Below are 27,851 nucleotides of genomic sequence, written 5' to 3'. Positions count from 1 at the left end.
GCAAACCTGGCCCAGATGGAGGAGGCAGATGTGGGAGATGATAGATAAGATGTGGGACAAATGGGGGCAGAGAAGAGAGCTTAGGAAAGCTGACTTTTCTCCATAAAGGCTTCAAGTGTCCCTTCTGGGTTAAGGATAGCTCTAATTTTAGCCTTTGGGGTAGTCATTGGGAATGTATAGATAAAAAGTCCTTATATATAAATTAATTAAGGAAGAAAAAAATGTGCGCTTGTGTGTTTGATTATTAGTTTGGTTGGGGGCCCCTTTGTTCTCATGGATTTACCTCTATCTTAAATAGATATCACATTGCAGAAATCTTTCCTTGCCTTGCTTGGTTTTTTCCCAGTTATTTCCAAACACAGTTGTCTATTTTGGCAGCAGGTTAATGTCACGATGGAAGTGGCTGTTTCCAGCTGAATAATGCTCAGAGGACCATAATAGTTAGAGATGGAGCAGTAGATTATTCCTTCACAATGGCTGTATATATAGGGCATATCTAAACTAATAGCACTCTCAAACTGGTGTCAATTTTTAGATGAAACTGTTTTAAAGTAGAATTTGTTTAAGGGAATGTATTTGGGCCAGTTCTGATTTCATCTGGCTTGGTATAAAGCAAATAATAACACTAATGTAGTTACTCTGATTGTGTTACAATTTTAACTGCTCTTGCAATATCACTCTTTTATATGTTTGCTCTCACATATTTCCTTTCTGTTTATCTCTCTGCTCTTCCTTGCCCAAAAGAAGTTTGTGTATTTATTGGAGATACTGGAAAATGCATCAAACATAAATCTGTTATTTTCTTAGGATTTGAATTTTTCAAAACAAGTGCCAAGGACAACATTAACGTCAAGCAGACATTTGAGCGACTCGTGGATATCATCTGTGACAAAATGTCAGAAAGTCTGGAGACAGATCCCACCATTGCTGCCAGCAAGCAGAACACACAGCTAAAGGACATCCCTCCTCCGCAGCAGCCCAACCGCAGCTGTTAATGCAACTATTAACAAAGGCAGCTCCAGTGCGTTCTGTTGCCAACAGAGTATTTATGAATGGTCTATATGCCTTTATTTATACAGTCTTATTAATTTATTTGGGAGAAAAGTCTTTTATTTTACATCAACAGCTGTTTGAGTATATGTATGGAGATATTAGTTTGAAAGGACAATCCATTTTTTTAGCATCTGGCTTTTGCATGCAGGATGGCTATTAGTTTCTCTTTTCTTTGTACTGTTTTACATTACACTTACTTCAGCTGGTGCCATGTCCTCAGACCACATTTGCCTAGAATTGGCTCTTGCTTCATGGTTTTCAAATTATATAGTTGAATCCTTAGGGTAGTGGCCAAGGTGGTTTAGAATAAGCTTCCTGATGTCACTTATATTTTCTCCTGACTGAAAATCAGTTTAGAAATATCGCTCTAGTGAGCCAATCGCTCATTCTGTCCAGATCATTTGTATAAGGGGCACTTCCTGGAGTGTATTGCCTTGCCAAATCTATGCTCACTATGTTACACATCATGGCTGCTTGGAAATTGCAGAAGTTAGAAAGGAAAAATCTCCAGCCTTCCTGGACCCAAAGCCACTGAACTTCCCTGTGAGTTTCCAACTGGATGTGGATGTTCAGTGTAGATCCTCAGAGATATTAGGTACTTCATCCTGTTTGAATAGCTAGTATGTTTACATTTCCATGGGAGCTGCATGTCTATCTAATACCTTTCTGAAGCTGGATCATTACAGTACTGCCCCAGTACTGGAGGGCTGACTAGTTCTTTTCATTTCTACCTGCATGAGATATTAAACACAGTTCTGATATTACCCCTGGCAAAGCCAAATCCATTATGCTCAGTTGTTCATAGCTAAAAAACATCTTGTCATGTTGCTGTCAAACCTGCATACTTAAGCATTCAGGAATTTCATCTCCCATTCAGTCACTGAGACAACCATCACCACACTGACTACAAACACTTTTATTTCACTCAGACTTCTTGCAGAAGTGCTGTTGGTGTCAGTGAACTGGAGCTTGACCTCAATTTTACTTTGATGAGGATTGTTTTTTTTGACAAGACAATTGGAAATTCACAAGATTTTTAAAAACTTTAGGAGTAATAAAAATTGTCAGCATTTCTGGAGTTGGGCTGAATACACTCATAATAAGATCAGCAAAAGGCTGTGAAGATATCAGAATAAAGTACACAAATTCTTTTTTAATAAAGTGTTAAAAATATTAATATTTCACAGTTTTTAAAAGTACTCCTCTAGTACTTGGTGGCAGTTTCTTACATCTGTGCCCTGGAGTACTTTGTACAACTGCTTTACTTGGGTCACAGTGACTTTTTTTTTATCTAAATTGCATAATTGAAGAAACATTGACTGTTTTATTGCTCCTATTAGACAGGATTTAGGACAAGGCTGACATTTCTTAAAAGATCTGCAATGGGAAAAATTGAAAGACAAATTTAAAAAAGGAAGTAACACAAGGTACTGCAAACTGCTCACAACTGCAAAGAAATCCCTCTATGCACATTATCTTTTTTGAAGGTAATTTATATAATCTCCTGAAACACACTAAGAGAAAATGGTCACTTTTTTTACTGGTTAAATAACCTACATAAACTTTGACACAGTAAAAACAACTTTCAAACAAGGCATATAGACATGTGTAAAATGGATATGCCATCAGGGCGCTACATTGGCTGCCTAACAAATGAATAAATGTTCTTTCTTCAGTCTGGGGTTTTAAACAATAACTGTCCTGTTAGCTAGCTTCCTTAAGCACTTGTTTTCCTAGTAGACATGGAGGCTGAACGTTCATTTGTTTGCCTCCATGAAGGGAAAGCACTGTCCTCTTTGAGGCCCATGAGCAGCCAGGTGGAAGAGGCATGTGCTACCATAACCCTGTCTCTCTCCAGGGATGCTGCTTTTATCTCCCCCATCTAAGGTAGCATGTTGATAACTGTCCTGAGAGACTTTCATTGATACCTCTTCACCCACTAGGTACCAGCTGCTTTGGAAAAAAAAGTGATAAGAAACTGAGGAAGCTTTTTGTGAGATGGTGGGCAGTTTTCCACCCTATGCTTGTTATGTGCATTTATTCCTGCTGGAGAAAATGGAGCAGGGAAACCTTGAGACAGCACTCAGCTGCAGCCCTCAGTCCTTTAGAAAATGTTTAGGTTGTGTTATTAGTTTGATCCATCCTCAGGCAAGGCAAGGCGAGGCGAGAGGAGGACATGGTCACATTTTACATGAGCTTGGGCATATCCTGGATCATACAGCACAGCTACAAGTGCAAATATTCTCCCACCTTTGCTCTGGGATGCTGGCTGCAAAATGGTCATCTCCTGTGCATGTTGTAACAAGGAAAAAAAGACCCCAAGATGCCCCTTGCTACAGCCACACCTTGCTTGTACTCCATTACAATGAATTCCGGACCCTCCCTGCCTCTTTATGACCATGTACAGTCATCAGTGGTGACAATACATTATTAGCATATATTTTTTTAAAGAAATTGAATGATAGATAAAAAGTTCTTTACTTAAATAAGATGAACTAATTGCTTTTCATTTTGCATCAAAAGACTGGGCAGAAGAGTAATAGAAAAATCAAAGAGGAAGAATCTCTCCTTTGGATTTCTGAGACAACTAACCACCCAGGCCTCCAACATGTCTGATCTTCTGTATGGAATGAGGAGGATGGGGGAAGCAGCTGCCAGAGTAACACTGGCAGCCATGTGTTATAAGGAAAAGGCTCATCTGAAGTACAACAGCAGAACCAGTCAGTAGATTAAAAACTCCTAGGATCTTTGTATTGACACTCAGACATTGTCATAGAGTTCAGAATTAGTCAGATTAATTTTTTTAAAGTGTTTACATCAAATCCTTGGAGGTTTTCAAGATCATACTGGATAAAGCCCTGAGCAAATTGCTCGGATCTCTTAGTTGACTCTGTTTTGAGGAGGAGGTTGGGCTGGATGACCTGCTGATGTTCCATCAAACCCAATTTATCCTATGTATGGAAGTTCAGGTAGACCTTTTCTGAACAATCAAGGTTACTTACTGTTGGAAAAGTAGGCTTTGATTTTCCATCACAGGTTGGCTTTTGGAGCCACGTGTTTCACAAAAATATTGAGTGTTCTGCTATAAAGTTTCGCCAGATTTAGATCAGAAGCATCATAATCTCAGTACCTCTCTCAGCTGGAACCTGGCTATTGTAGAGAAATACAAAAGACAGAAAGGCTTCTGGGAAGTAACTTACTATCCCTTCCCCAAACGTTCTAAAAATTTAGTTTGAATTCTGGAGGAACTAGCAGGACTGGGATTTTCATTCTATTTAAAATTATGCCTTGGCCTGTTTCATAGGGTAGGATTTCTAAAAGCAGCCTGTGTCAATCTAGTTCAGTTCCTATTGACTTATGTGACAGAAAGGCAATTTTCTTAAATGTAAGTAGAGTTAGGCTAATACAGAGCATTTTTGGAAATCCCATCCCAAGCCAATCAAGGGCCAAAATTTAAACAATCAATGACTTGTTCTTCACACATATCCAATAGTCACTGATTATGAATTGTTGGAGGAGACAAGCAGGATTTGATTAGATCCCTGATCTATCCACTGTTGTAGCACAGTTCCAGCAAGAGAAAGTACCAGGCTAAAAAGAGATATATTTTAGTGATGGAAGAGGGCTTGATCATTAAATTGAAACCTGGGATAGGAGATCCAAAACTGTTTTCAGCCTCATCACAATTCTTGGTGCAAAAATACTCACACACTTTGCACTAATTTGTTGTTACTCTCTCAGCACAGAAATAGGACTGAATGTCATGCAGCCTTATTGGTCCAGCCACAGATAACCTCTTCAGCTGAGATTTAGGCTACTTGGTGAGATACAGCAGTTGACAGACAGAGCACATAAAATTTATGAGAGATTAGATGCCTTTGGACAGAGGCTTCTGAGCTCCATAGTGCCAGCTGAACTAATACTACACAACCCATTTTCCAAGTTATGATCTAGACTAAAGATTTTAGCAGCAGGCTAATCCTGTGCATGGTTAATGCACCAGCCTTATCATGCTCTGACAGTGTTTTGCTTGCTGCATGATCAAACTAATGCTCAGAAAATACCTTGGGAGCATGTGACAGCATGGGATATGACTGGCTCCTGTGGTGCCTCCTGGCGCTGACCTGCCAAACAGCTAGCAAGCCCTGCTGGGCTGAACCTTCAGATGTGTGTTTTCAATTGTGATAAGAGTTCATCTTCACAAGCATTCTGATCCTTATAGCACAACTAACTTATTACCGATTTTGTTGTTCTTGTGTTTATTTAGACCTGTTCGATTGGTGTTTGAAATACATATGAGCTAGCCTGATTTTCTGTCAAAAAATACTCTTTCTCTCTGAAAAACTGTGTATGTGACTGTTACCTGGAACTGTTTGTTTCTTTGTGCTTATACTTAATGTAATGCCTAGAGAAACTAACTGAGCAACTACATCTATGTGGCCTTTCCAGAGCATCAGTCTGAAAGATTAAGTTTGCTCAGCTCTGTATATTCAGCTGTACTACATGCACCTTCTTTATTTTAATAATGAAGCGCTATTTCAGGGTGCACAAAATCTACTGGAGTTAGAATCAAACTTTGAGAATGCTTTGAGTTTAGTTGTCATTTTTAGAAAAAAAAAGGTGGCAAAAATTCTACATATGATGACAATGCCTTTGTTTCTTCAATAGCAGACAAATGATGCTGATTTGCATTCCAAAAGAAACACTTCCCCCCAAAAAAAATCCTTCTCCAACTACTCTTTTCTATATTTGTTTGTGAGAGGCAAGCTTTATTACTTGCATTTTTAAGGGCATCAACTAAATTACTGTTCTGCTGACTGACTGTTAGGACAGATTCCTCCCTGGCCTGTTTCATAAAGACAGACACACAGTGTATGTGCCTAGTTCCTCTTTAGGATAAAGATTTAGTAGTGTGAGACCATGAGTATGTAGATCCTCATAGAAAAACCCTCGGGGGGTGTAAAGCAACAGATCTTCACTTATGCCAACAGGGGAGTGAGTTGTGTTGATTTACACTATTTAATCCATATGCATAGTCTCTTCAGTACATGCTGACTCCAAGGTTCATAATTTCTCAAGTCTCATTTAAAGAGGCAACTCGGTTCAATTATTTGAATGATTTCTACCAGTTTTCATTATTAAGAAGGGGTAAATGTAGTTCATCTTTGCAATTTAAGCTTTTTTTTGCTTTTTTTTAAAACTTTGTTTATCCATGGATGTTCATTGAAGCAAAAATTGTAACTACACATGTATAGTATACACATATACACAGAAGTACATCTTTGACACTCATTCAGTTCCCACTGCTACTTGTTCATGTTCACTGCAGCCTTCCCTAAATGCCACAGAGGAATTTATCCAGAAATCATTAGTACCAGTGTGGTGGGTTGACCCCGGCTGAGGGCCAGGTGCCCACCAGAGCCGCTCTATCACTCCCCTCTTTCATTAGACAGGGGAGAAAAGGTACAATGAAAAAAAAAACTTACGGGTCGAGATAAGGACAGGGAGAGATCATTCTCTAATTATCATCACGAGCAAAACAGACCGAACTTAGAGAGGGAATTCATCTTATTTATTACTAAGCAAAACACAGTAGAGGAATGAGAAATAAAACCAAATCTTAAAAACACCTCCCCCCACCCCTCCCATCTTCCCGGGCTCAACTTCACTCCCGGCTTCAACCTCCGCCCCCCCCTCAGCGGCACAGGGGGACGGGGAGCGGGGGTTACGGTCAGTTCCTCACGCGGTGTTTCTGCCGCTTCTTCATCCTCAGGGGGAGGACTCATTGTTCCCCCGCTCCAGCGTGGGGTCCCTCTCACGGGAGACAGTCCTTCACGACTTTCTCCAACGTGAGTCTCCTCCACGGGGTGCAGACCTTCAGGAGCAAACTGCTCCAGCGTGGGTCCCCCACGGGGTCACAAGTCCTGCCAGCAAACCTGCTCTGGCGTGGGCTCCTCTCTCCACAGATCCACAGGTCCTGCCAGGAGCTTGCTCCAGCGCGGGCTTCCCACGGGGCCACAGCCTCCTTCAGGTGCCTCCACCTGCTCCGGCGTGGGGTCCTCCATGGGCTGCAGGTGGAATCGCTACACCCCCTCATCCTCCCTCCATGGGCTGCAGGGGGACAGCCTGCTTCACCATGGTCTTCACCACGGGCTGCAGGGGAATCTTGCTCCGGCGCCTGGAGCACCCCCTCCCCCTCCTTCTTCACTGACCTTGGTGTCTGCAGATGTTCTTACATCTTCTCACTCCTCTCTCTGGCTGCGAAAGCGCTCTCTAACTGTTTTTGTCTTTCTTAAATATGTTATCACAGAGGCGCTGATTGGCTTGGCCTTGGCCAGCGGCGGGTCCGTCTTGGAGCCGGCTGGCATTGGCTCTATCAGACACAGGGGAAGCTTCTAGCAGCTTCTCACAGAAGCCACCCCTGTAGCCCCCCCGCTACCAAAACCTTGCCACGCAAAACCAACACAACCAGAAATCAGCTGGGTTACATTTGCAGACCATAGATTTATTATCCAGAGTTCCAGCAGGTGTAGATGGCTTGTCATTTATAGACTAAGGTACCTGGTATTTGGTTTGGGGGGAAGCATAAATCCTAATCTTCCAGTAACTTCAGGATCATGCATAACACGCAGAAATGAAAGCTAGGGATTGCTTACCACTTCTGGCAATAAATTTCCTTGAGTAATTGTGACATGTACCCACAACTAGTGTTAAACGAAATGTTTGTGCCTTAACTCCTGTTTAATATTTTGTCAGTAATGATGTCAGATGTGTCATGGCTCAGTTGGACTGTCAGAATGTGTAATCTATATACTAGTGTTCGTGGGACTGAAATGTCTGAAATGTTGCATGAAAATATGTTATAAAAATAGATATCTTTTCTATTTTTAATACCTCAAAACTGAGGAATCATGGGCCAATAAGTGCAATATTTAATGACTTAGTGTATATAAACTTGTGTGAAAGGGAGAAGTGTCATGTATGTGTGATAAGCTGTTCATAATGCCTGTGTGGCTTAAGATTTCCAGTAGCTGTATGTTTCTTGTAGTAAAATTTATATAGTAAATGCTTTACCAGTATAGTGTAAAAGAATACTCTATTCTTAAGTCATTTGAGCTATTTTTCATATATGAGATGATGGTAAAAGATATCTGTATGTTTACTGCAAATGCATGACAATTTTACTTTTAGACTTGTGAGTGTCCTTTTTGAAAATGATCACGTTACACCAACACTAGTGGGACGGAGCTTTCAGTTCGAAGATGCTTGTAACCATTTCTAAACTATCTGTCTATATTTTAAAGCATGTTCTCTAGAAGCATTAAAAGAACCTCCTAGAGCTCAGCAGTTACAGTGAGTTATTTATTCTTAAAGAATCAGTTACATGCTCTGTCTGCCTGTATTGCATAATATCATGTGGGCATGTTTTCTTTAATCTGATACAGTTAACTCATAATACTTACCTGAAATATTAAATAGGAATACCCAATACTCTTGCAGATGACAGCAAACTTCAGTTGGTGCACTGAGTTAACATTTTTGGGAACAGATTGAAGGTCACAGTCAAAATGGTCCAGCACAGTGGATGACAATCTTAATTAGTCACTTCTGCCAATTAAGTTTCTTAACTTTTCTAGATCCTAAAGATGGAAGATACATCCTTAAATATATTGACCCAGACTTTTCACTCAACTGTTACACGGTTCTCAATGTTGAACAACTCCACTGTTAGCAGTAGAGCTGCAGTATAAATGAAAACAAAATTCAGCCCATTACCTAACCATGATATTAAAAGGAGACATCCAATAATTTCTTTTTCCTTTCCAGTTATCCTTGCATATTTCTAATAATTTGCTAAGCACACAAGCAAGGTCATCACTATTCAGCAAAACCCTTGGGTACATTTGGGACTTTAAACCCTGAATCACTGATCTGCCATGAGTTCCCAGCTGTGCCTACAGACTCTGCAGAGGAGAAGCTCATTCTGCTAATTCTTGCTACATCTCTGGTTTCAAAGGAAAGTGTTATGCACGTTGGGAATTTGCTAAATAGAGAAGGGTTACTGAGTCTGGGCAGAGGAGAGTAACTGTTTTTGCTGAACAGTTTTCATAACAAGTTGTTTTTATTAGTAACACATTAAAGGGTACATAAGTAGATTTTTAGTTTGATCTGATGCATTTTTGTGACAATGTACAAGGTTGATTTAGGTTTGGGTTTGTTTTTTTAAATTAGCCTGATCAGACAAAGAATCAAACTAAAGCCTACTGGAAACCAGTAGCATGGATTTCCTTTCCTATGTCATCAAATAGTTTCTCTGTGAAAGCAAAGTAGCCAGATTGCATTAAGTAGCACAGGAACGTACTTGCAGCCCTTAAAATTCTTCCTCTTTTTATACCTTCTGCCATGAAACTTGTGCAAAATTATGAAGACCAAAGTGAAATGAAAATGTATTTGGAGATAAATTTGGGATTGCTTATTAAAAAAGGAAATTCTGGATATCTTTGTAGCTGAGCAACAGACAAAGTACCACTTAAATATAGATATATAGGCTACTACAGGATTGAGGATGCATTACCTAAACATTTATTGCTAAAAGTGACCTGTTCAAGGGTTGACAGATAATTTTCCATAGTATTTTTATTATTCCTCATAGACATGTGATTATATACACAAAGATAAATGCTTACCTTGAAAATATGTAGCTGTTCTGGCTCCTTGTGGTGGGTTGACCCTGGCTGGAGGCCAGGTGCCCACCAGAGCCGCTCTATCACTCCCCCTCCTTAACTAGACAGGGGAGAAAAGGTATAACAAAAGGCTTGTGGGTTGAGATAAGGACAGGGAGAGAACACTCACCAGTTATCGTCACGAGCAAAACAGACTGAACTTAGAGAGGGAATTCATCTAATTTATTACTAAGCAAAACAGAGTAGAGGAATGAGAAATAAAATCAAATCTTAAAACACCTCCCCCCACCCCTCCCATCTTCATGGGCTTAACTTCACTCCTGGTTTCTACCTACTCCCCCTCAGCAGCACAAGGGGATGGGGAATGGGGCTTGCAGTCAGTTGATCAATGTTGTTTTCTGCCACTCCCTCCTCAGGGGGAGGACTCCTCACATTCTTCCCCTTCTTTTCCCTCTCACAGGAGACAGTCCTTCATGAACTTCTCCAACATGAGTCCTTCCCATGGGCTACAGTTCTTCATGAGCTGCTCCAGCGTGGGTGTCTCCCACAGGGTGCAGACCTTCAGGACCAGACCGCTCCAGCCTGGGTCCCCCACGGGGTCACAAGTCCTGTCAGCAAACCTGCTCTGGCATGGGCTCCTCTCTCCACGGGTCCACAGGTCCTGCCAGGAGCTTGCTCCAGTGCGGGCTTCCCACGGGGTCACAGCCTCCTTCAGGTGCCTCCACCTGCTCCGGCGTGGGGTCCTCCATGGGGTGCAGGTGGAATCTCTACACCCCCTCATCCTTCCTCCATGGGCTGCAGGGGGACAGCCTGCTTCACCATGGTCTTCACCACAGGCTGCAGGGGAATCTCTGCTCTGGTGCCTGGAGCACCTCCTCCCCCTCCTTCTTCACTGACCTTGGTGTCTGCAAAGTTTCTCTGGCTGCAAAAGCTCCCACTAGGTTGGTTTTTTTTCCTTCTTAAATATGTTATCACAGAGGCACTACCACCGTCGCTAATTGACTCGGCCTTGGCCAGCGGTGGGTCCGTCTTGGAGCTGGCTGGCATTGGCTCTATCAGACACAGAGGAAGCTTCTAGCAGCTTCTTGCAGAAGCCACCCCTGTAGCCCCCTTGCTACCAAAACCTCGCCACACAAACCCAATACAGTCCCTCAAGCTAACTTGCTGAATTGTTCTTGAAGAAAAGTTGAAGTACTTGCTTTGGATACATTTGTGAGGGGGTGAGATTCAATCTGTCCCTCCTCCCTCAACTATTACTGCAATATAGTGACTGTGGTTCTAAAATATATGTTAGTTTAAAATTCTGCTTGGTGACAAATTTTGTGAAACTTCTGCATATATCCATGGGAGGGAGCTCTTGTCTGAACGTGAAGTACAAGTTTAATCCATGTGCGGAGTTTTAATTCTATATGGACGTAGAGATGACGTGTATTCCATTGGATATTGTTTGTATGTGATTTCCATATAGGAAGTGGAATTTTTTTGTTTAATTTTTGTTGGAATTTTCCTTTTGCAATTACAATAAATATTCAAGAGACTATATTCATGAATATCTCAGTTGTGGTGACATTGTCTTACCTCTCTCCCTCTGTTTATTTCCTTTCACTAAAACTGTGAGAGAATTATTTCAGTTTGGATAAAATAATGGACAACGATACCACATCATTTCATTAAAATGCTCTCAGTAGCACTGGTGAGTTGTAGTTCTGTCTCCATCCCACAGAATTCACTGGAGATTTTGCCCTAAGAGAAAGATTAGACATTTCCCTACCAAAAGCTGTGTTGTGGCAGCTGTACGCTGGCCCTTTAGCATGGGGTAAAGTTTTTTCTTTTGACTTTTCACTGTATAAACTGTTAAACAGTGTCTGTGCCTTTTGGATGTTATTAGTTTGCTATGCAATCTTACCCCATATGATCCATCTTAATTGTGTAGGTGGTAGTTCACACATAGTGTGATATATTACTGTCCAGGTATTGCTTTTTTCTAGACACACAGCCACTCTTGTGCTATTTTGAACCCTACTGCAACTCCTGAATTTATCTTCCCTTCACATAAGTCCTAATCTTCATCCAATCTGTTGAACAGGTCGCACTGTCTCCTGTGCTCCCCAGCTCCTGCTTGCAGGGGTCCATCTGCAAACTCCTTTAGCTCATGTTCCCTCTCATTGTTCCACTGTGTTTCAGTCAAGTCCCCCAGTTTTTCTAGTATATTTACATGTCATCTTCAGAGTAAACATTGCCTGATTAATGCCAAGTTCTCACTCAACACCAAGTGCTTCCTAGCTTGGGACCCCATATCTCTAGGCAGGTTTCTGCTGAGGGGTCTATCGGTGCAGCTCGCTGCCCTCACTCAGAGCTTCTCTTTCTGGCACCAACTCTTGTCATCGAATTACATCTGAGAAAGAAACTCCTGCTTTCCTCCCAGCTACCAGCAAACTTAGTGTCTTCTCCATCCACTTCACTCATGCCATTTCTCTGTGAGATTGGCCCTGATGTATTTGCTTTGCCCACTAGGGTGAGTGGAAGACAAGAGAATGAGGGGTAAGAGGGGAAGGATAACAGGGGAGGAACAGATGACTTCTGACAGATACCTTGGAATGAGGCTATTTTTGAATTGCTGTTATTTTGAATATGTTGGAACTTTTAACATATAGAACTAGTCTAGAGAAAATTACAGATGGGTAGATGAGAACAGTGATCTACTAGGATAAAAAACCATCTCAACAATAGGTGTTTCTTGCTCAAGAAAAAACATTTTAATCTTATGTCCACTCAGAAGGCTGGAGGCAGAGATTGAAAGTTCCCAAAGCTGATCAATGCATACCTACACTTTTACTGTTATTTTTAATACTTAACAAGGAAGAAAAAACTTAGCCTGATACTACCAGATCTTTTGCAGGTTGGCAACACAATATGTGCAGCTTGCGCTGCTCTGCACACCAGCCAGCCAGACTTGCCCTGCAGCAGCAAGGTGGCCATCAGCTCAGGCAACATCTGGTGGGTGTCTCAGGTGGAACTTGCCTTTGAGCCATCTCTTTTACTTCCATTGGGGAACAACATCAGAAATTGCACAGAAAATAAATCCCATTTCAAATTGCTACCAAAATGAAACATAGAAATCACAGAAGTACATTTTGGAGATGTGCTGGCAACAGACTTTCCCCATGCATTCAGCTCACTGGTGGGTTAACTTCATGAGCTTTTTTCCAGTGGCTTTGGCAGAGCCAAGTGCCTTGGTGCTAGGCAAACAGATGCTTTCTTCCCCATTCACCATTTATATTCCAAAGAGAAATTGTGACCTTTTAGTGCTGGGATTCTGGGAAGTGAGTCTTGTTTTTTGAAAATGAGGTCAAATAACCAGAAGAACCATTCACTATATCAGGAAACATGTGGACAAATGCTGCACTCAAATAATAAGCCACAACATATGCACATGATGATGAGAGACAAGCCATGGCAGGAAAAGGTAGCTGGGCCTGCATGGTTTTGATGACCACAGATACCTCATCAAGCCCTATGAAGTTGCTTCCAAGTATGAGCAATGGAAACTATGATCTTGTGGACAACCTCTTTCCTGGTTTTCTGTTTGCCTTCAGCCATCCCTCATGATCCAGCCACGAGGTTTCTGAGCACTGCATTTGCTCATGCTTTCCAGAAGGTGCTGTTTCAGCCCAACAAGTGGGGAGTCACATAGCTCAGCTAATGGTTTCATCTCATAGTGCTAAATGTAAGAAGGTATGGGGAAAGGGAAAGAGGAGGGTGGGTCTACAAAAGCTGCACAAAATCTTGGTGTAAAACCAGTAGTCTTCAGGAATAGGAGTAAAATTAGAAAATCAGGGATAACCTAGTCCCTTTGTCCATTTTAGAGATCCCAGGGCTTCTGGCAAGTCAAAACCCTGATGCGTGCAGTTGGTAAAGCTTGCCATGGGTCTTACATGCTGGGCTACACATGCCTACAGAGATCACCCAAGGTGGTCACTAGGACTCGCTGCTGCAGCCCCTTGCTGCTGTGGTCAGTGTGGCCAGTCCTCAAATTAGCTGTGTTATTTCAGCATGACATTGAACTGTTACTGGGCTCATCTAAAAATTTTGCTGTCTCCCTTCTTCCTTTGTACTTTTCTTTGCACCAAAATGAAAATCAGATGCCAGAAACATCTTTTAACTGATCATTGCTTCTGGTCTCACAGCAAGAACCAGCCCTTGTGTCACCCAACACCCCATACAAATCTCTCCCAGCTCCCTCCCAGTCCCTTTTTTCCCAGGCCTCTCAGGAAGAAGCAGCAGGTGCCTTTCTGCTGCCAGGTGTAGTTCATAATTATATTAGATAGCCCTCTAATGTGCGTGTTGCAAACGCACCTCACTGTGCATTGCAGCTACTCAGAGCTGCCTGGCAGGCCCCTGTCCTTGTTCCTGTCTCCTGCCAGACAGCAAAGGGAGCCACAGGCACACAAGAGGGGAAAATTAAACTTTTTGTATTAAATTGCCTAAGGGAAAGCAATTCAGAGGAATCTGGATCAGAAGTGATAATCCTGACTACACCTCCAGGCTGAGAGGTCTCTGCTGGCCTTTTCCTGCACACTGGGGAGAGCTGATTGTCGAAGGGGTGGTTGTTAATTACTTTTGTATTTGTTATGGGTATTACTGTGATCACCAGAGCATCCACCCACCTCTCCAGATTACTTGCAGCCTACCTGATTGGAAGCCATTTAGAAAGGGGATGGCTCAGAAACTAATCCTGACCAGCAACTTCAACCATCAAAGCTGGGGTTTTTAGGAACATCACAGAGATCAATACCGGAAGAAATCTGCCAAACAGAGCAGAGGCTGAGGCATGTATGGGGCAAGGTGGGCACCAGAACGGACCCTGGGCACAGCCAAGAGGCAGAATGACAAGGGGCAGCTGGAGCGGGGGGGGGGGGGAGCGGCAGGGGCACAGGCACAGAGAGCTGTGGGATAAGCTGATGAACACCAGGACAGGAGAACATGGTCTTCAAGGACTATGCAATAAAGGGGGGGGGGGGGGGGAATTAAACAATCTGAGGGAATATGAAGAAGGAGGCAAAAGAGCTGGTGGAGTGCCTTGATGATGGGAATCAAGAAGGGTCTCACCACAGAGCTGCTGAGGACCCCTGTGCAGCTACGAGCAGCTCTGAAGCTGAATGTTGTTCATAGGGGCTGGAAGGGCTACCCGATTTGATTCAGCAAATGTGTGCAAAATACTTTGATTAAGCCATGACAATTTTTTGTTTGAATTAAAAATACTGTAATCCTTTATAAAGGCCAGTTCTGGAAAATAAAGAATCTGAACTTTTTTTGTTGAGTGAAGAAATTCCTTTCTTCAAATAGAAAAAAAATTTTCAGAGCATTTTGCCTTGGGAGCAGTTTTGTCATTTCAGCTTTCATGGGAAGAAGTTTCCATTTTTTTTAACCTGCTTGCTCAACAGCAGGCTGCTGCTCAGCCTGGTTGATAGATTGAGCTGCCCCATCATGTGAAATTCACTTTTCCCATCACTTTGATCTCTGTGATTGAGTGCCAGGCTTGAACACCCAGCCAGGCTGCATTTACCTGCTATGGTATTGCCCTGTCATTCATTGCAAATCACAAGGCAAGCAGATGTGCAGTGCAGTCCCTCGGTACAGGAGGAGGTTGTTGGGGAATTTTTATGGTACCCCTCAAGGTGAATTAAACACACATTTGTGCTTAAATTAAAAGAATAAAATAATGAACAATGCATTGGGCAGAGTCCTACCGCAAAGATGCGGCACAAGCAGACTCCTTGTATACGCTTGTAACGGTACCAATCCCCTGAGCGGTTGCATGGGGCACCTCAGCCCGGCCCTGGGTCCATACCCTAGCCGAGCTCTGCTGCCCAAAGGTGGCCCCTGAGCTTGGGCCCCTGAGCTTGACGATGATGATGAAAAGGTCTAGTGTTTATGGGTAAGAATCAGGGGAAAGGCCAACAAGGCAGATATCGTGGTGGGAGTCTGATATAGCCCACCTAAACAGGATGAAGAGGCAGATGAAATATTCTATAAGCAGCTGGGAAAAGTCTCACAATCGTTAGCCCTTGTTCTCATGGGGGACTTAAACTTACCAGATATCTGCTGGAAATACAATACAGCAGAGAGGAAACAGTCTAGGACATTCCTGGAATGTGTGGAAGATAACTCCCTGACACAGCTGGTGAGTGAGCCAACTTAGGCTAGGCACCCTGCTAGACCTCTTGTTTGTGAACAGAGAAGGACTTGTGGGTGATGTGATGGTTGGAGGCTGTCTTGGGCATAGCAATCATGAAATGATAGGTTTTGATTTTCAGAGAAGGAATGTGCTTAGAAGAACTGCTACCTTGGACTTCCAGGGGGCAGACTTTGGCCTGTTTAGGGGCCTGGTTCACAGAGTCCCTTGGGAGGCAGTCCTGAAGGGCAAAGGAGTCTAGGAATGCTGGACATTCTTCAAGAAGGAAATCTAAAGGTGCAGGAGCAGGCTGTCCCCACATGCCAAAAGATGAGCTGGCAGGGAAGAAGGACTGGCCTGGCTACACAGAGATCTTTGGCTGGAACTCAGGGAAAAAAGAAGAGTTTATGGCCTTTGGAAGAAGGGACAGGCAACTCAGGAGGACTACAAAGATGTTGTGAGGTTATGCAGGGAGAAAATTAGAAGGGCCAAAGCCCAACAATAACTTAATCTGACTACTGCGGTAAAAGACAATAAAAAAATGTTTCTATAAATACATTAGCAACAAAAGGAGAGCTAAGGAGAATCTCCATCCTTTATTGGATGCAGGGGGAAACATAGTGATAAAGGATGAGGAAAAGGCTGAGGTACTTAATGCTTTCTTTGCCTCAGTCTTCAGCAGTAAGACCAGTTGTTCTCTGGGTACCCAGCCCCCTGAGCTGGGACAAGGAGCAGAATGAAGCCCCCATAATCGAAGGGGAAATGATTAGCAACCTGCTGCACCACTTAGACACACACAAGTCTATGGGGCCAGATGGGATCCACCCAAGGGTACTGAGGGAGCTGGAGGAAGTGCTCACCAAGCCACTTTCCATCATTTTATCAGCAGTCCTGGCTCACTGGGGAGATCCCAGTTGACTGGAGGTTAGCAAATGTGATGCCCATCTACAAGAAGAGTCAGAAGGAGGATCCAGGGAACTACAGGCCTATCAGTCTGACCTTGGTGCCAGGGAAGGTTATGGAGCAGATCATCTTGAGTGCCATCGCATGGCACGTACAGGACAACCAGGTGATCAGGCCCAGTCAGCATGGGTTTATGAAAGGCAGGTCCTGCTTGACTAACCTGATCTCCTTCTATGACAAGGTGACCCGATTAGTGGATGAGGGAAAGGCTGTGGATGTTGTCTACCTGGACTTTAGTAAAGCCTTTGACACTGTTTCCCACAGCATTCTCCTGGAGAAACTGGCTGCTCATGGCTTGGATGGGTGTACTCTTCACTGGGTAAAAAACTGGCTGGATGGCTGGGCCCAAATTGTTGTGGTGAACGGAGTTAAATCCACTTGGCAGCCGGTCACAAGCGGTGTTGCCCAGGGCTCAGTACTGGGGCCGGTTCTGTTTAATATCTTTATCAGTGATCTGGATGAGGGGATCGAGTGCACCCTCAGTAAGTTTGCAGACAATACCAAGTTGGGAAGGATATGTTTGAGGGTAGGAAGGCTCTACAGAGGGATCTGGATGGGCTGGATTGATGGGCTGAGGCCAATTGTATGAGGTTCAACAAGGCCAAGTTCCAGGTCCTGCACTTGGGTCACAACATAGGCTTGGGGAAGAGTGGCTGGAAAGCTCCCTGATGGAAAAGGACCTGGGAGTGTTGGTCAATAGCTGGCTGAACATGAGCCAGCAGTGTGCCCACTTGGCCAAGAAGGCCAACAGCATCCTGGCTTGTACCAGAAATAGTGTGGCCAGCAGGACTAGGTGTATTGGGTTTGCGTGGCAAGGTTTTGATAGCGGGGGGGGGAGGGAGATACAGGGGTGGCTTCTGCAAGAAGATACTAGAAGCAGGTGGAGACACCTGAAGGAGGCTGTGACCCCATGGGAAGCCCATGCTGGAGCAAGCTCCTGGCAGGACCTGTGGACCCATGGAGAGAGGAGCCCACGCCAGAGCAGGTTTGCTGGCAGGACTTGTGACCCCGTGGGGGACCCAGGCTGGAGCAGTCTGGTCCTGAAGGTCTGCACCCTGTGGGAGACACCCACGCTGGAGCAGCTCATGAAGAACTGTAGCCTGTGGGAAGGACTCATGTTGGAGAAGTTCATGAAGGACTACCTCCTGTGAGAGGGACTCCATGTTGCAGCAGGGGAAGAGTGTGAGGAGTCCTCCCCCTGAGGAGGAAGGAGCAGCAGAAACAACATGGGATCAACTGACTGTAACCTCCATTCCTCATCCCCCTGTGCCGCTGAGGGGGGGGTAGGTTGAAACCAGGAGTGAAGTTGAGCCCGGGAAGATGGGAGGGGTGGGGGGAGGTGTTTTAAGATTTGATATTATTTCTCATTCCTCTACTCTGCTTGCATTGGTAATAAATAAGATGAATTTTCCTCTAAGTTCAGTCTGTTTTGCCCGTGACAATAATTACTGTGTGATCTCTCCCTGTCCTTATCTTGACCCACAAGCCTTTTGTTATACCTTTTCTCCCCTGTCTAGTGAAGGAGGGGGAGTGATAGAACAGCTCTGGCAGGCACCTGGCCTACAGCCAGGGTCAACTCTCCACACTAAGGAAGTGATTGTCTCCCCGTACTCAGCACTGGTAAGGCCACACCTTGAATACTGTGTTCAGGTACGGGCCCCTCACTACAAGAAAGATATTGAGATGCTGGAGGGTGTCCAAAGAAGAGCAACAAAGCTGGTGAAGGGTCTGGAGCACAACTCTTATGAGGAGCAGCTGAGGGAACTGGGATTGTTTAGTCTGGAGAAGAGGAGGCTCAGGGAGACCTTATCACTCTGTACAACTACCTGAAAGGAGGTTGTAGCCAGATGGGTGTTGGTCTCTTCTTCCAAGTAACAAGTGATAGGACAAGAGGAAATAGCCTCAAGCTGTGCCAGAGGAGGTTTAGGTTGGATATTAGGAAAAATTTGTTGACTGAGAGGGTTGTCAATCATTGGAACAGGCTGCCCAGAGAGGTGGTTGAGTCACCATCCCTGGAGATATTTAAAAGATGTGTAGAGGTGGTACTTAGGGACATGGTTTAGTCGTGGACTTGACAGTGTTAGGTTTACAGTTGGACTCAATGATCTTAAACGTGGTTTGCAACCTAAATGATTCTATGATTATATGATTCTAGGACAGCTACAAGACAATGCTGAGGCTGCATCACTCAGGGAAACTTCAGTCCCTTGCAGGGAGTCTGTCTCTGGCATTCCTGATTCCAGCCAGTTTAACCTCTTCTTGCAGCTGGGCCGCCTTGCCCTCTGTGCCAGATCACTCCTCAGTCACAAATTACCACTGCTAAGCAGCTACAACTTGAATCTCCCTTTCAGAGTGTGCTGGTTTTGACTGGGATAGTTAATCAGCAGGCTTCTGTGCTTGCCATGGGGCTTGCTTGCCTTACTGTATAATAGAGTCTAGTGCTCGTTAGTGGCTGCTTTTTGCTTTTGCTGCTCGCTGTGCTGCTTATCACGTTACTGTGCTGTGTCTGGAAAGATTTAGATAACAGCAATGGCGATGCGCCTGGGCTGGCAGATGGCCAGGGCATCACTGCTTATTCTGTGCTGCTGTATTGGACAGGCTGGAACTCCTGTGAGCACTCAAGTCAAAGGGACTGATGTCCCAAAAGTGGGATTGTTTACTTGCTGTACAGTATGCCACTATACACACAGAGCAGAGATATTTTATTTATTTCATGTCTGCACAGAGATGGGTGCTAGGTGGTAATTCCACAAAGCTAGCACCCCACACACAGAATCTACCACATATTTATCTTGTTACAGGATTAGAAAAACCTGCCTAAATTTACACTAATTGGTTATTAATTACCACATCATCTACTATTGGTCAAGCATCTTTAAATTAGCAGGCATGTGCCTTGTGGGTGTGTGTGGGGGTGTAACATGCATAGTCCTTTAATTGGGTGAGTGGTCAGGAACTTCCCCCAGTCACCTTTCCCTTCCCCTAGTTACTGGTGATTCTTGTTGACTTCAGGCCTCTCTGGCAATCACCCAGCTCTGGGTGCCTTCTGGGGCAGGATGTTTCCTCTTTATCAGTTTTTCAGCTCTCCTTCAAGGATACAAGCATGCTTTTTATCAGGTTTTCTGGCTCTTCTTCAAAGGTATAGTCGTCAGCAAAGCAAGGTAGTGCATTTAACCCTAAAATATAACAGTGTCTAAGCACTAACCCAAACACATTTCTGTCCCTGTAAAGTGGAAAAGTCTACTTTATGGATATCAAGACTGTGACCTCTGGATGAGTCCACACAGGAGCAGGACACCCTGAAATGTCTATGGCCGTGAATAAGTCCACACAAGAGAAGGTACATCTTGAAGCATCTATGGCTGTCATTATGTCTGTGCTGCAGCAGGTATACCTCTGGAGGGATTGTGTCCCAAGGATAAGTCCATGCTGCAGCAGGTACACCTTGAAGCACCAGTAGCTGTGCATGAGGTCATGCTGGAGCACCTCAAAGCATGCGGCCATGGATAAGCCCATGACAGAACTGGTATCCCCCTGGAGGGACTACAGCCATGGGTAAAGCCATGTTGGAGCAGATTCACTTCTGAAGGGACTGTGGCTGTGGATAAGGTGCACCTCAAAGCGACTGTGTCTATGCCACAGCAGGTATACCCCTGGAGAGACTGTGGCTCATAGATAAGACTCCACTTGGAGCAGGTGCACCCCTAAGGGACTGCAGTCTTTGAATAAGTCCAAGCCAGAGTAGGGGCAAGGGGAGGAGTTCATTGCAATGTTAAACCCAATGGTCTGGTCCAAGGGGACCGGGGTGGAGATTGTAATGGAAATACCTTTACATTGTTGTAACCCAGGATTTGAGTTGCAAGTTATAGGAATTACTGTAGCAGGAACCACCTGAACCAATGGAGGACAAGCCTTACAAGAAGCAGTGCGAATGCAGCAGTGACCCAACCTGAGCTGTTTTTGGTGCCCAGTAACTCCACACAACAAACCACCTCTCCTGTCCTGAGTGACCACCATATCAGATGAAACCCAAAGTCATGCACTAAATGAACTCAGTTGACATTTATGTATATTTTGTGGACATTTTGCAAGGGTGGTCCATAGACTAAGGGAATTATATTTGCATATTATATCAAAGGATGAGAAGGATGAGGATGTATTGGATAGTGTGGGACCTGAGCATGACGTAAATGGTATGGAATAAGGGGTGGAGAATGTGCTGGTTTTGGCTGGGATAGAGTTAATTTTCTTCATAGTAGCTAGTACGGTGCTGTGTTTTGGATTTGTGCTGGAAACAGTGTTGATAATATAGAGATGTTTTCGTTATTGTTGAGCAGTGCTTACACAGAGCCAAGGCCTTTTCTGCTTCTCATACTCCCCTGCCAGTGGGATGGCTGGGGGTGCACAAGAAGTTGGGAGGGGACACAGACAGGACAGCTGACCCCAACTGACCAAAGGGATATTCCATACCATATGACATCATGCTCAGCATATAAAGCTGGGGGAAGAAGAAGGAAGGGGAGGATGTTCGGAGTTATGGTGTTTTGTCTTCCCAAGTAACCATTATGCATGATGGAGCCCTGCTTTCCTGGAGATGGCTGAACATCTGCCAGCCAACAGGAAGTAGTGAACAAATTCTTTGCTTGGCTTTGTTTTGCTTTGCTTGTGCACACAGCTTTTGCTTTACTTATTAAACTGTCTTTATCTCAACCCATGAGTTTTCTCACTTTTACTCTTCCAATTCTCTCCCCCATCCCACTGTGAGGGGAGTGAGCATCTGTGTGGTGCTTGGTTGCCAGCTGGGATTAAACCACAACACAGGGTAATGCCTAAGAGCTACTTTCCTGATCAGAGCAAGAGCTGAAGTGTGGGCTCGGTGAACTTGCAATACACAGCTGTGCCAGTGACCATCTACAGTTGCTTTGACCACCTTCCTTCTTACCCTGCAGCTATATGCCAAAGAGGGACTGTTGGAGAACTGCCTCTAGAGATGAGCATTACGATATCCCAGGAACAGCCCCCTCTAAATCTAAATGGGATTATATCTGATGAATGTGCATTTTGACCTAATCCTCCAGTGTTTTTTGTTTCGAGTGCAGCAGGACGGAGACTAACTCACACTTTGAGGCTGCTTGGGACTGCGCTGGGAGCAGAGGCGGGCAGCAGAGGGAGTGCCGGAGCCAGCGCAGCGCGGGGGCAGAGCCGGTCCCGGTCCCGCTCCCGCCGGCGCTCTCGGGACGCAGCCGGGGTCGTTGTGCCCCTTTTATTCTTTGCTAATGTTTTCTTACAGCATTCCCTTCAGCTTGCCTTTACCTGTGTGTACAGCTGTTTTTTCTTTTTTCTTATTTTCTTTTCAGAAGAAGAGGGCGAAGGGCTGTGTTCTCCACGCCAGAAATGAGTGGTCTCTCTTGGCCACGATGTGGCGACAAGGCTTTTTTTAGCTCAATGCCGTCTGCTGAATGCCTTGCAGATAGCCATATCTGCTAATTTTATGTGTGCGGATCCAAGTGTAGGAAAGATTTCTGTTCCACTCCAGCTCTTTCCCCTTTTCCCACGTGGACCCCATCCTGCTTTGCCCGCAGCACATATTTTGATGGCAGCTGCTGATGCTTTTCAGCTCTGTCTTTAATTATAGCTTTCAATATTGTCATTCCTCTAATTTCCCAAACCATGAATCTGACTCCAGGAAACCTGTGAGATAGGGGCCTAAAAGCTATATAATATATTGACTTCATCCCTTCTACTGTCTAGTGTGTAGGACTAGACTTTTTAATCATCTCCTACCAGCTTTAAGACAAGACATTATGGTTCCATGACCAGGAACATCTCAGCATTGACAACCTCGGAGACTTACCTAAACTTGTGCATTTTTTTCAGACTGCAGGGTTAGTTGTGCATTTGCCAGCACTTCCAGGTGGGCTCACAGGGCCACGAAAACAGACTTTCTTGTCCAGGTCCTGTCACCCAGCCAGAAGCAGGAGGTACTGCTGCACAGGGGCTGACAGGCAGACAGAGCTTCCCACCTGTAGCAGCTACAGAGAGAGGGAAACACACAGCTTTAACTTGGGCCCATGATGCAGACTGTGCTGCTTGTGCAAGTGTAAGGCTCTGATCATGAGAGAACGTCACAAACACTTGTCTTGAATGAGGGAGTGTCGACCAAGGGCAGAAGCTGTGGAGGCAGGGTGCCATCTTGGGAGCCCATCCCCCTATTCCTGAAACATGCGGACAAAAACCATCTGTTGCACATGCGTGCCTGCAAGGGATCATCGCTCGGTCAGCCCTGAAGGGAGGGGGCAGTGAGACCCCCAAGACCCCCACATCCCACCAATTCATTTCTAGAACATTCCTGAACATTCCTGAATGCATACTGCGCCTGCCCAGTGGTGAGAAAACCCCACTTATGGGGAGGGAGCATAGTGGGTTATAAAAAGGGGAAACACAAGTTTTTGGTGCATGCCCACCACCTGAAGGATTACAACTACGAGCAGAAAACATCACTGGATCCAAGGGTAGTGATATATTTTCTCTTTTTTTCCCTTTCTTTCTCTTTCTCTCTTTCTTTTCCTCTCCGCCATTCTCTTTGTCTATAACTTCATTTTCGGCACATTAGGGTAATATCATTACAAGTTTTGCTAAGCCGTTATCTTTCGTGGTTCTGCTGAGTTTTAAGTATTGTTATAACTTTTACCAAGCCATTATCTTTTGTAGTTCTGCTGAGTTTTAAGTTAATTTGTGATTTGTTTGAACCTCTTGAGTAATTGTTGGTACTCCTGATTACCATGCAGAGAATTGAAAAATTAACCTCACCCTCACCCACCGAGTGGGATGGGACATTAAATTGGCATCACGGACAGGATTCTCTATAAGAAGCGGTAAAGAGGTTCCATAAAAGGGATGTCAGCCAAAGTGCTGAAGAACGGAGAACTGATATTCAGTTGAAGCCGAAATCTCCGGCAGTAGGGCATGGCAACCCGGGATAAGCCTGATCTTGACTGCTCCCCACTGTTGGATTTGTTGAAGAGCTATAAAGCTTGCCTGACCCCGAAAGGGCATAGCTGGGCTGAGGGACACTGGCAGTCCCCGACAACTGTAGCGGAACAGATAAGAGACTTGGCAAAAGAAAATAAGTTTAAGCCTGGAAAGGGAAAGGCTGTGGTTTGTGGTGTCTTGGGAGCCGCATTGATAGCTGCCCAGAAGGACAAATACATTGTCACACAAGCTGAGCGGGAGGCAAATGAGTCCCTTCAGGAACTGGTTAAAAAACTACAGGCAGAACTGGAAACGGAACAGGTGAGATGGCAACTAGCTGAAAAAGCATTAGCGGATGAGAAAAGAATCACGGAAAACTTGAAGGATAGCCTGAGAGATGCTTTTGTGAGGGAAAGAGAGCTGAAGTTGCAGCTCCCTGGGGACCTTGACAGCGACCCAGGATTTTCTAGCTTATCAAAAGAAGCCGACCTCATTGCGAGGGAGGTTGCCCCTCACTATCCATGGGAAGAGCTGAGGGCGGTGACAGAACCTGACCCTACTCCCAAGCTCCGGCCACTTGTCAAAACTGAAGTCATGTATGATGGTGAAGATCCGGAACCCGCTGTTACCACTAAAGAGATACCTTATACAGTTACTGAATTGGCAAAACTACATGAAAAATATAGTAGGCAGGCTAAGGAAACTGAGACCGAATAAGTGTGGAGGGTCTCTGTGAAAGACTGGACTGTAAGAACATTTGTCTCAAAGATCGCTTGCTCAAGCGGAAAACCCCTCTGGCTACTGAGTGCGATAAGGACGGTTGCAGGGTCTAGAGACTTTCAACTTGGGAAAAACACCCTGCGGGGTCATGAGCCGCTGAGTCAGGTGACAGTCGCATGAAGAACAGGGCTGGAACTGCAAGAAGCGTGTGCGCATGTGCAGGAATGCGGAGCCGTGTCATACATGCCGTTGTCGTGAAAACTGCCACCGATATAAAAAGGAACTGCTAAGACGGGGGGGGGCGCGTGCCTTCGCCCACTGCCGCAGAACAAGAGATTTGGACCCCTGAGATGCTGTGGATCTGTGGCGGTGACTATTCTTGCGATTCTATCCCAGAGTCTTGCTTGGTTTCTGCCTTTCTTTTCTACTCTGTCCTATCGCTCTTATTGTTTACCTTTACTTTTTCATAATAAAAACTGTCTCCGGTATATGGCATTTGACCTCGTTTGTGTCTTAATCTCGCTCTCGGGATCGTATCGAAACCTCTCCGACACTGGATCGGGACATTAAATTGGCGTCACGGACAGGACCCCTTGAGACAAGAGTGCCGTATGGTTTCCCAAATAGGTGAGACCTCTCAGGAAGGTAAGGGGGGCAGGCTTGTATTTTGTTTGAAACCTGCATGCTGCCTTCCTGAGACGACCACTTCCCTGCTTTAAACAAAATGAGTGATGATAGAACTGTTCCTTTGGGAAGAGAAGTTTTGTTTGATTTTCTGGAGAAACATAGAGCACGACCCTCTGTGCCCGGGGTGGACTGGGCTCAGGGAAATTGGCATCATTTGCAGAGCGTGGTTGACCGAATGGGCGCCTTGCACAAAGATGCAAGACTAAGAGCAGGAAAAGGAAAAGCGATTGTTTGTGCTATTCTTGGTGCTAGCTTGGCTGCCGCAGTGGAGGCTAGAGATTGTTGTCATACCGCGGTGTCCCTAACTATCGAATCCCTTCAAAGCCTTACCCGGTCCCTTCAGGGGCAAGTGGTGGAATTAAAAGAACAACTTAAAGCAGAAAAGGATCAAGTGAAACATTTGCAGACTGCCCTTAAGGAGCAGCTCCTTGCAGATACTACCTGCGAGGAAATTCCCCCAAGATCAGAAATTGGCTATCCCTTTGACGACCTGCAGGTGGCGAAAGAGAGAGTAGAGAAATTAGAACCACTTTCGCTGCGACCCTTGGTCAAGACCGAGTACATTTATGATGATGAGCAGGACCAGTCCCCCCAAGTTACAACCAAGGAAGTCCCCTTATACCGTTGTCGAGTTGATGAAACTAAAAAAGGAATTTGGCCGAACCCCTAAGGAATCAGAAACGGAGTATGTGTGGAGAGTGTCGCTGTCTGGGGGGGATCGGATTCTGTTAAGTGAGAGGCGGAAGAGTATTGGGGACCAGGAGTGTTTTTAACTACTGGGAACCACCGTGCCCCCTGGTCTCTGACCCAGCGGGCAGCCTATTGGGCAGGTGGCTTGAACCCCTTGGAGAGGGGGGACCCTCTTGCGATTACGGGGACTGTGGATCAATTAGTAGAGAGTGTGCAGAAGGCAGCTTGTCTGCAGATGATGTATGACCGAAAGTTGGAACCTAGACAGGAGTCCCCAATGATGATGCCAGTAGATCCCGAACGGATGACCCCCCTTATAAGGGGACTCCCCAATTCCTTGAAACCGATTGGTATACAATTACAGGGAAAAATACAAGCAATGCCCCAAGGCGACAGAGTTGCGGCTGCTTTAGAAGGACTTACACCGCACCGCCGACCCTTGGACAGGAAAATGTGGACCTGGGGGGAGGTGGCCCAAGAACTGATCAATTATGGGCGCAAGTATGGCCCCGTTAACCTTCCAACTGCCAAAACGGACCCCAGGGGCTTGAGGCGAGCGGAAGTAAAAATAGTTCCATGCCCCAGAAATGATAGGAGAGTACCTCTCACCAGACCACCGGGAGGGAGAGATGTCCCAAACAAACGCAATAGACTGTGGGCAGAGGGACAACAGAAGGGGATCCCGCGTGACTTAATGGACAGACTGCCAACAGACAAATTAGAAAAGTTGGTAACAGGATGGCCCACTAAATCGGCAAATGGAGAAGTGTATTTTGAGGATACTGCTCCCAGTGCACCCTCCTTGATTGATTTATCAGAAATAAATGCCTCCCAAAACCCAGCGGGAAACTAGATCCTCCGCCCTTCAGTGGTGAGTGGAGGGGCGAAGGTTGGATACATATCAGACAGCTCACTGAGAATGGCTGGGGTGATTTGCTAATTACAGGCCTCGTAGGACCAAAACAAGTTCTGGTCACGTTTTTGATAGATACTGGTGCTCAAGTTTCAGCTATTAAAACAAAAGATGCTGCTAATTGTGGAGTTACATCCTCCAAGCAAACACTGTTTGTGACAGATGCATTTGGCAACGTTCAACTACAGGCATTGGCAATGGTCAGCCTGCGTCTGCCGGGAGAAGATAGTGCCACTACAGTGGCTATGGTAGTGGGAGAGCTTCCATTCAACCTCTTGGGACTTGATGTTCTGAAAGGGAAGACCTGGACTGATAATAAAGGGAGACAGTGGTCATTTGGCTCCCCCACTGTAGATATTCGGCTGCTACAAGCTGCGCCACTACTTCCCCCTTCGAAGCTTACAAATGTTAAGTCTTATCCGATACCTTTGGGGGCCAGAGAGGGAATAACACCTGTATTAGAGGACTTTTAAAAGGACAAGGTATTGTGATTCCGACCCATTCTCCTTTTAACTCTCCAGTGTGGCCAGTACAAAAACCTAACGGTGCGTGGAGATTAACGGTAGATTATCGCAGGCTCAATGCAAATACTGGTCCATTGACAGCAGCAGTACCAAACATTGCCGAGCTTATAGCTACAATCCAGGAACAAGCCCACCAGGCCATGGCGACAGTGGATGTTAAAGACATGTTTTTTATGGTTCCCCTGCAGCCTGAGGACCAAGATCTCTTTGCTTTTAACTGGGAAGACCAACAATTCATTTTCACCTGACTCCCACAGGGATATAAGCATTCTCCCATTCTAGCCCACCATGCGTTAGCGCAGGAGCTAGAGGTAATTCAGACAGAGAAGGAGGTCAGAGTTTACCAGTATATCGATGACATTCTTGTGGGAGGGGATGAAATAGAGAAAGTTCGGATAACTCAGGATAATATAATTTCCCACTTAGAAAGTTTGGGGTTGAAAATTTCACCAGAAAAGATACAAACACCC

The 27,851-nt window shown here is 45.0% G+C and overlaps 1 protein-coding gene and 2 long non-coding RNA genes across 5 annotated transcripts in view; 1 reads left to right on the top strand and 2 right to left on the bottom strand.

Moving 5' to 3' along the window:
* Positions 1 to 27,851, top strand: part of LOC142599269 (uncharacterized) — a 543,147-nt gene that overhangs the window by 125,881 nt on the left and 389,415 nt on the right. The window lies entirely within an intron of this gene.
* Positions 7,343 to 27,851, bottom strand: part of LOC142599156 (3-hydroxy-3-methylglutaryl-coenzyme A reductase-like) — a 695,832-nt gene continuing 675,323 nt past the window's right edge. Inside the window, exon 17 of the mRNA XM_075738898.1 lies at positions 7,343 to 7,426. Coding sequence (XP_075595013.1) covers positions 7,358 to 7,426 — 69 coding nt within the window. The 3' untranslated portion in view covers positions 7,343 to 7,357. The remainder of the gene's footprint in view (positions 7,427 to 27,851) is intronic.
* LOC142599217 (uncharacterized) overlaps positions 17,893 to 27,851 on the bottom strand; it is a 544,015-nt gene continuing 534,056 nt past the window's right edge. The window contains exon 4 of one of the 3 annotated variants that reach the window (XR_012832836.1): positions 17,893 to 17,948. This is a non-coding gene — a long non-coding RNA (uncharacterized LOC142599217). The remainder of the gene's footprint in view (positions 17,949 to 27,851) is intronic. The other 2 variants (XR_012832834.1, XR_012832835.1) reach the window with 2 other exon arrangements.

This window comes from Balearica regulorum, chromosome W, assembly GCF_011004875.1.
Source record: "Balearica regulorum gibbericeps isolate bBalReg1 chromosome W, bBalReg1.pri, whole genome shotgun sequence".
Lineage (NCBI taxonomy): Eukaryota > Metazoa > Chordata > Aves > Gruiformes > Gruidae > Balearica > Balearica regulorum.
This window is presented reverse-complemented; position numbering and strand designations above follow the sequence as displayed.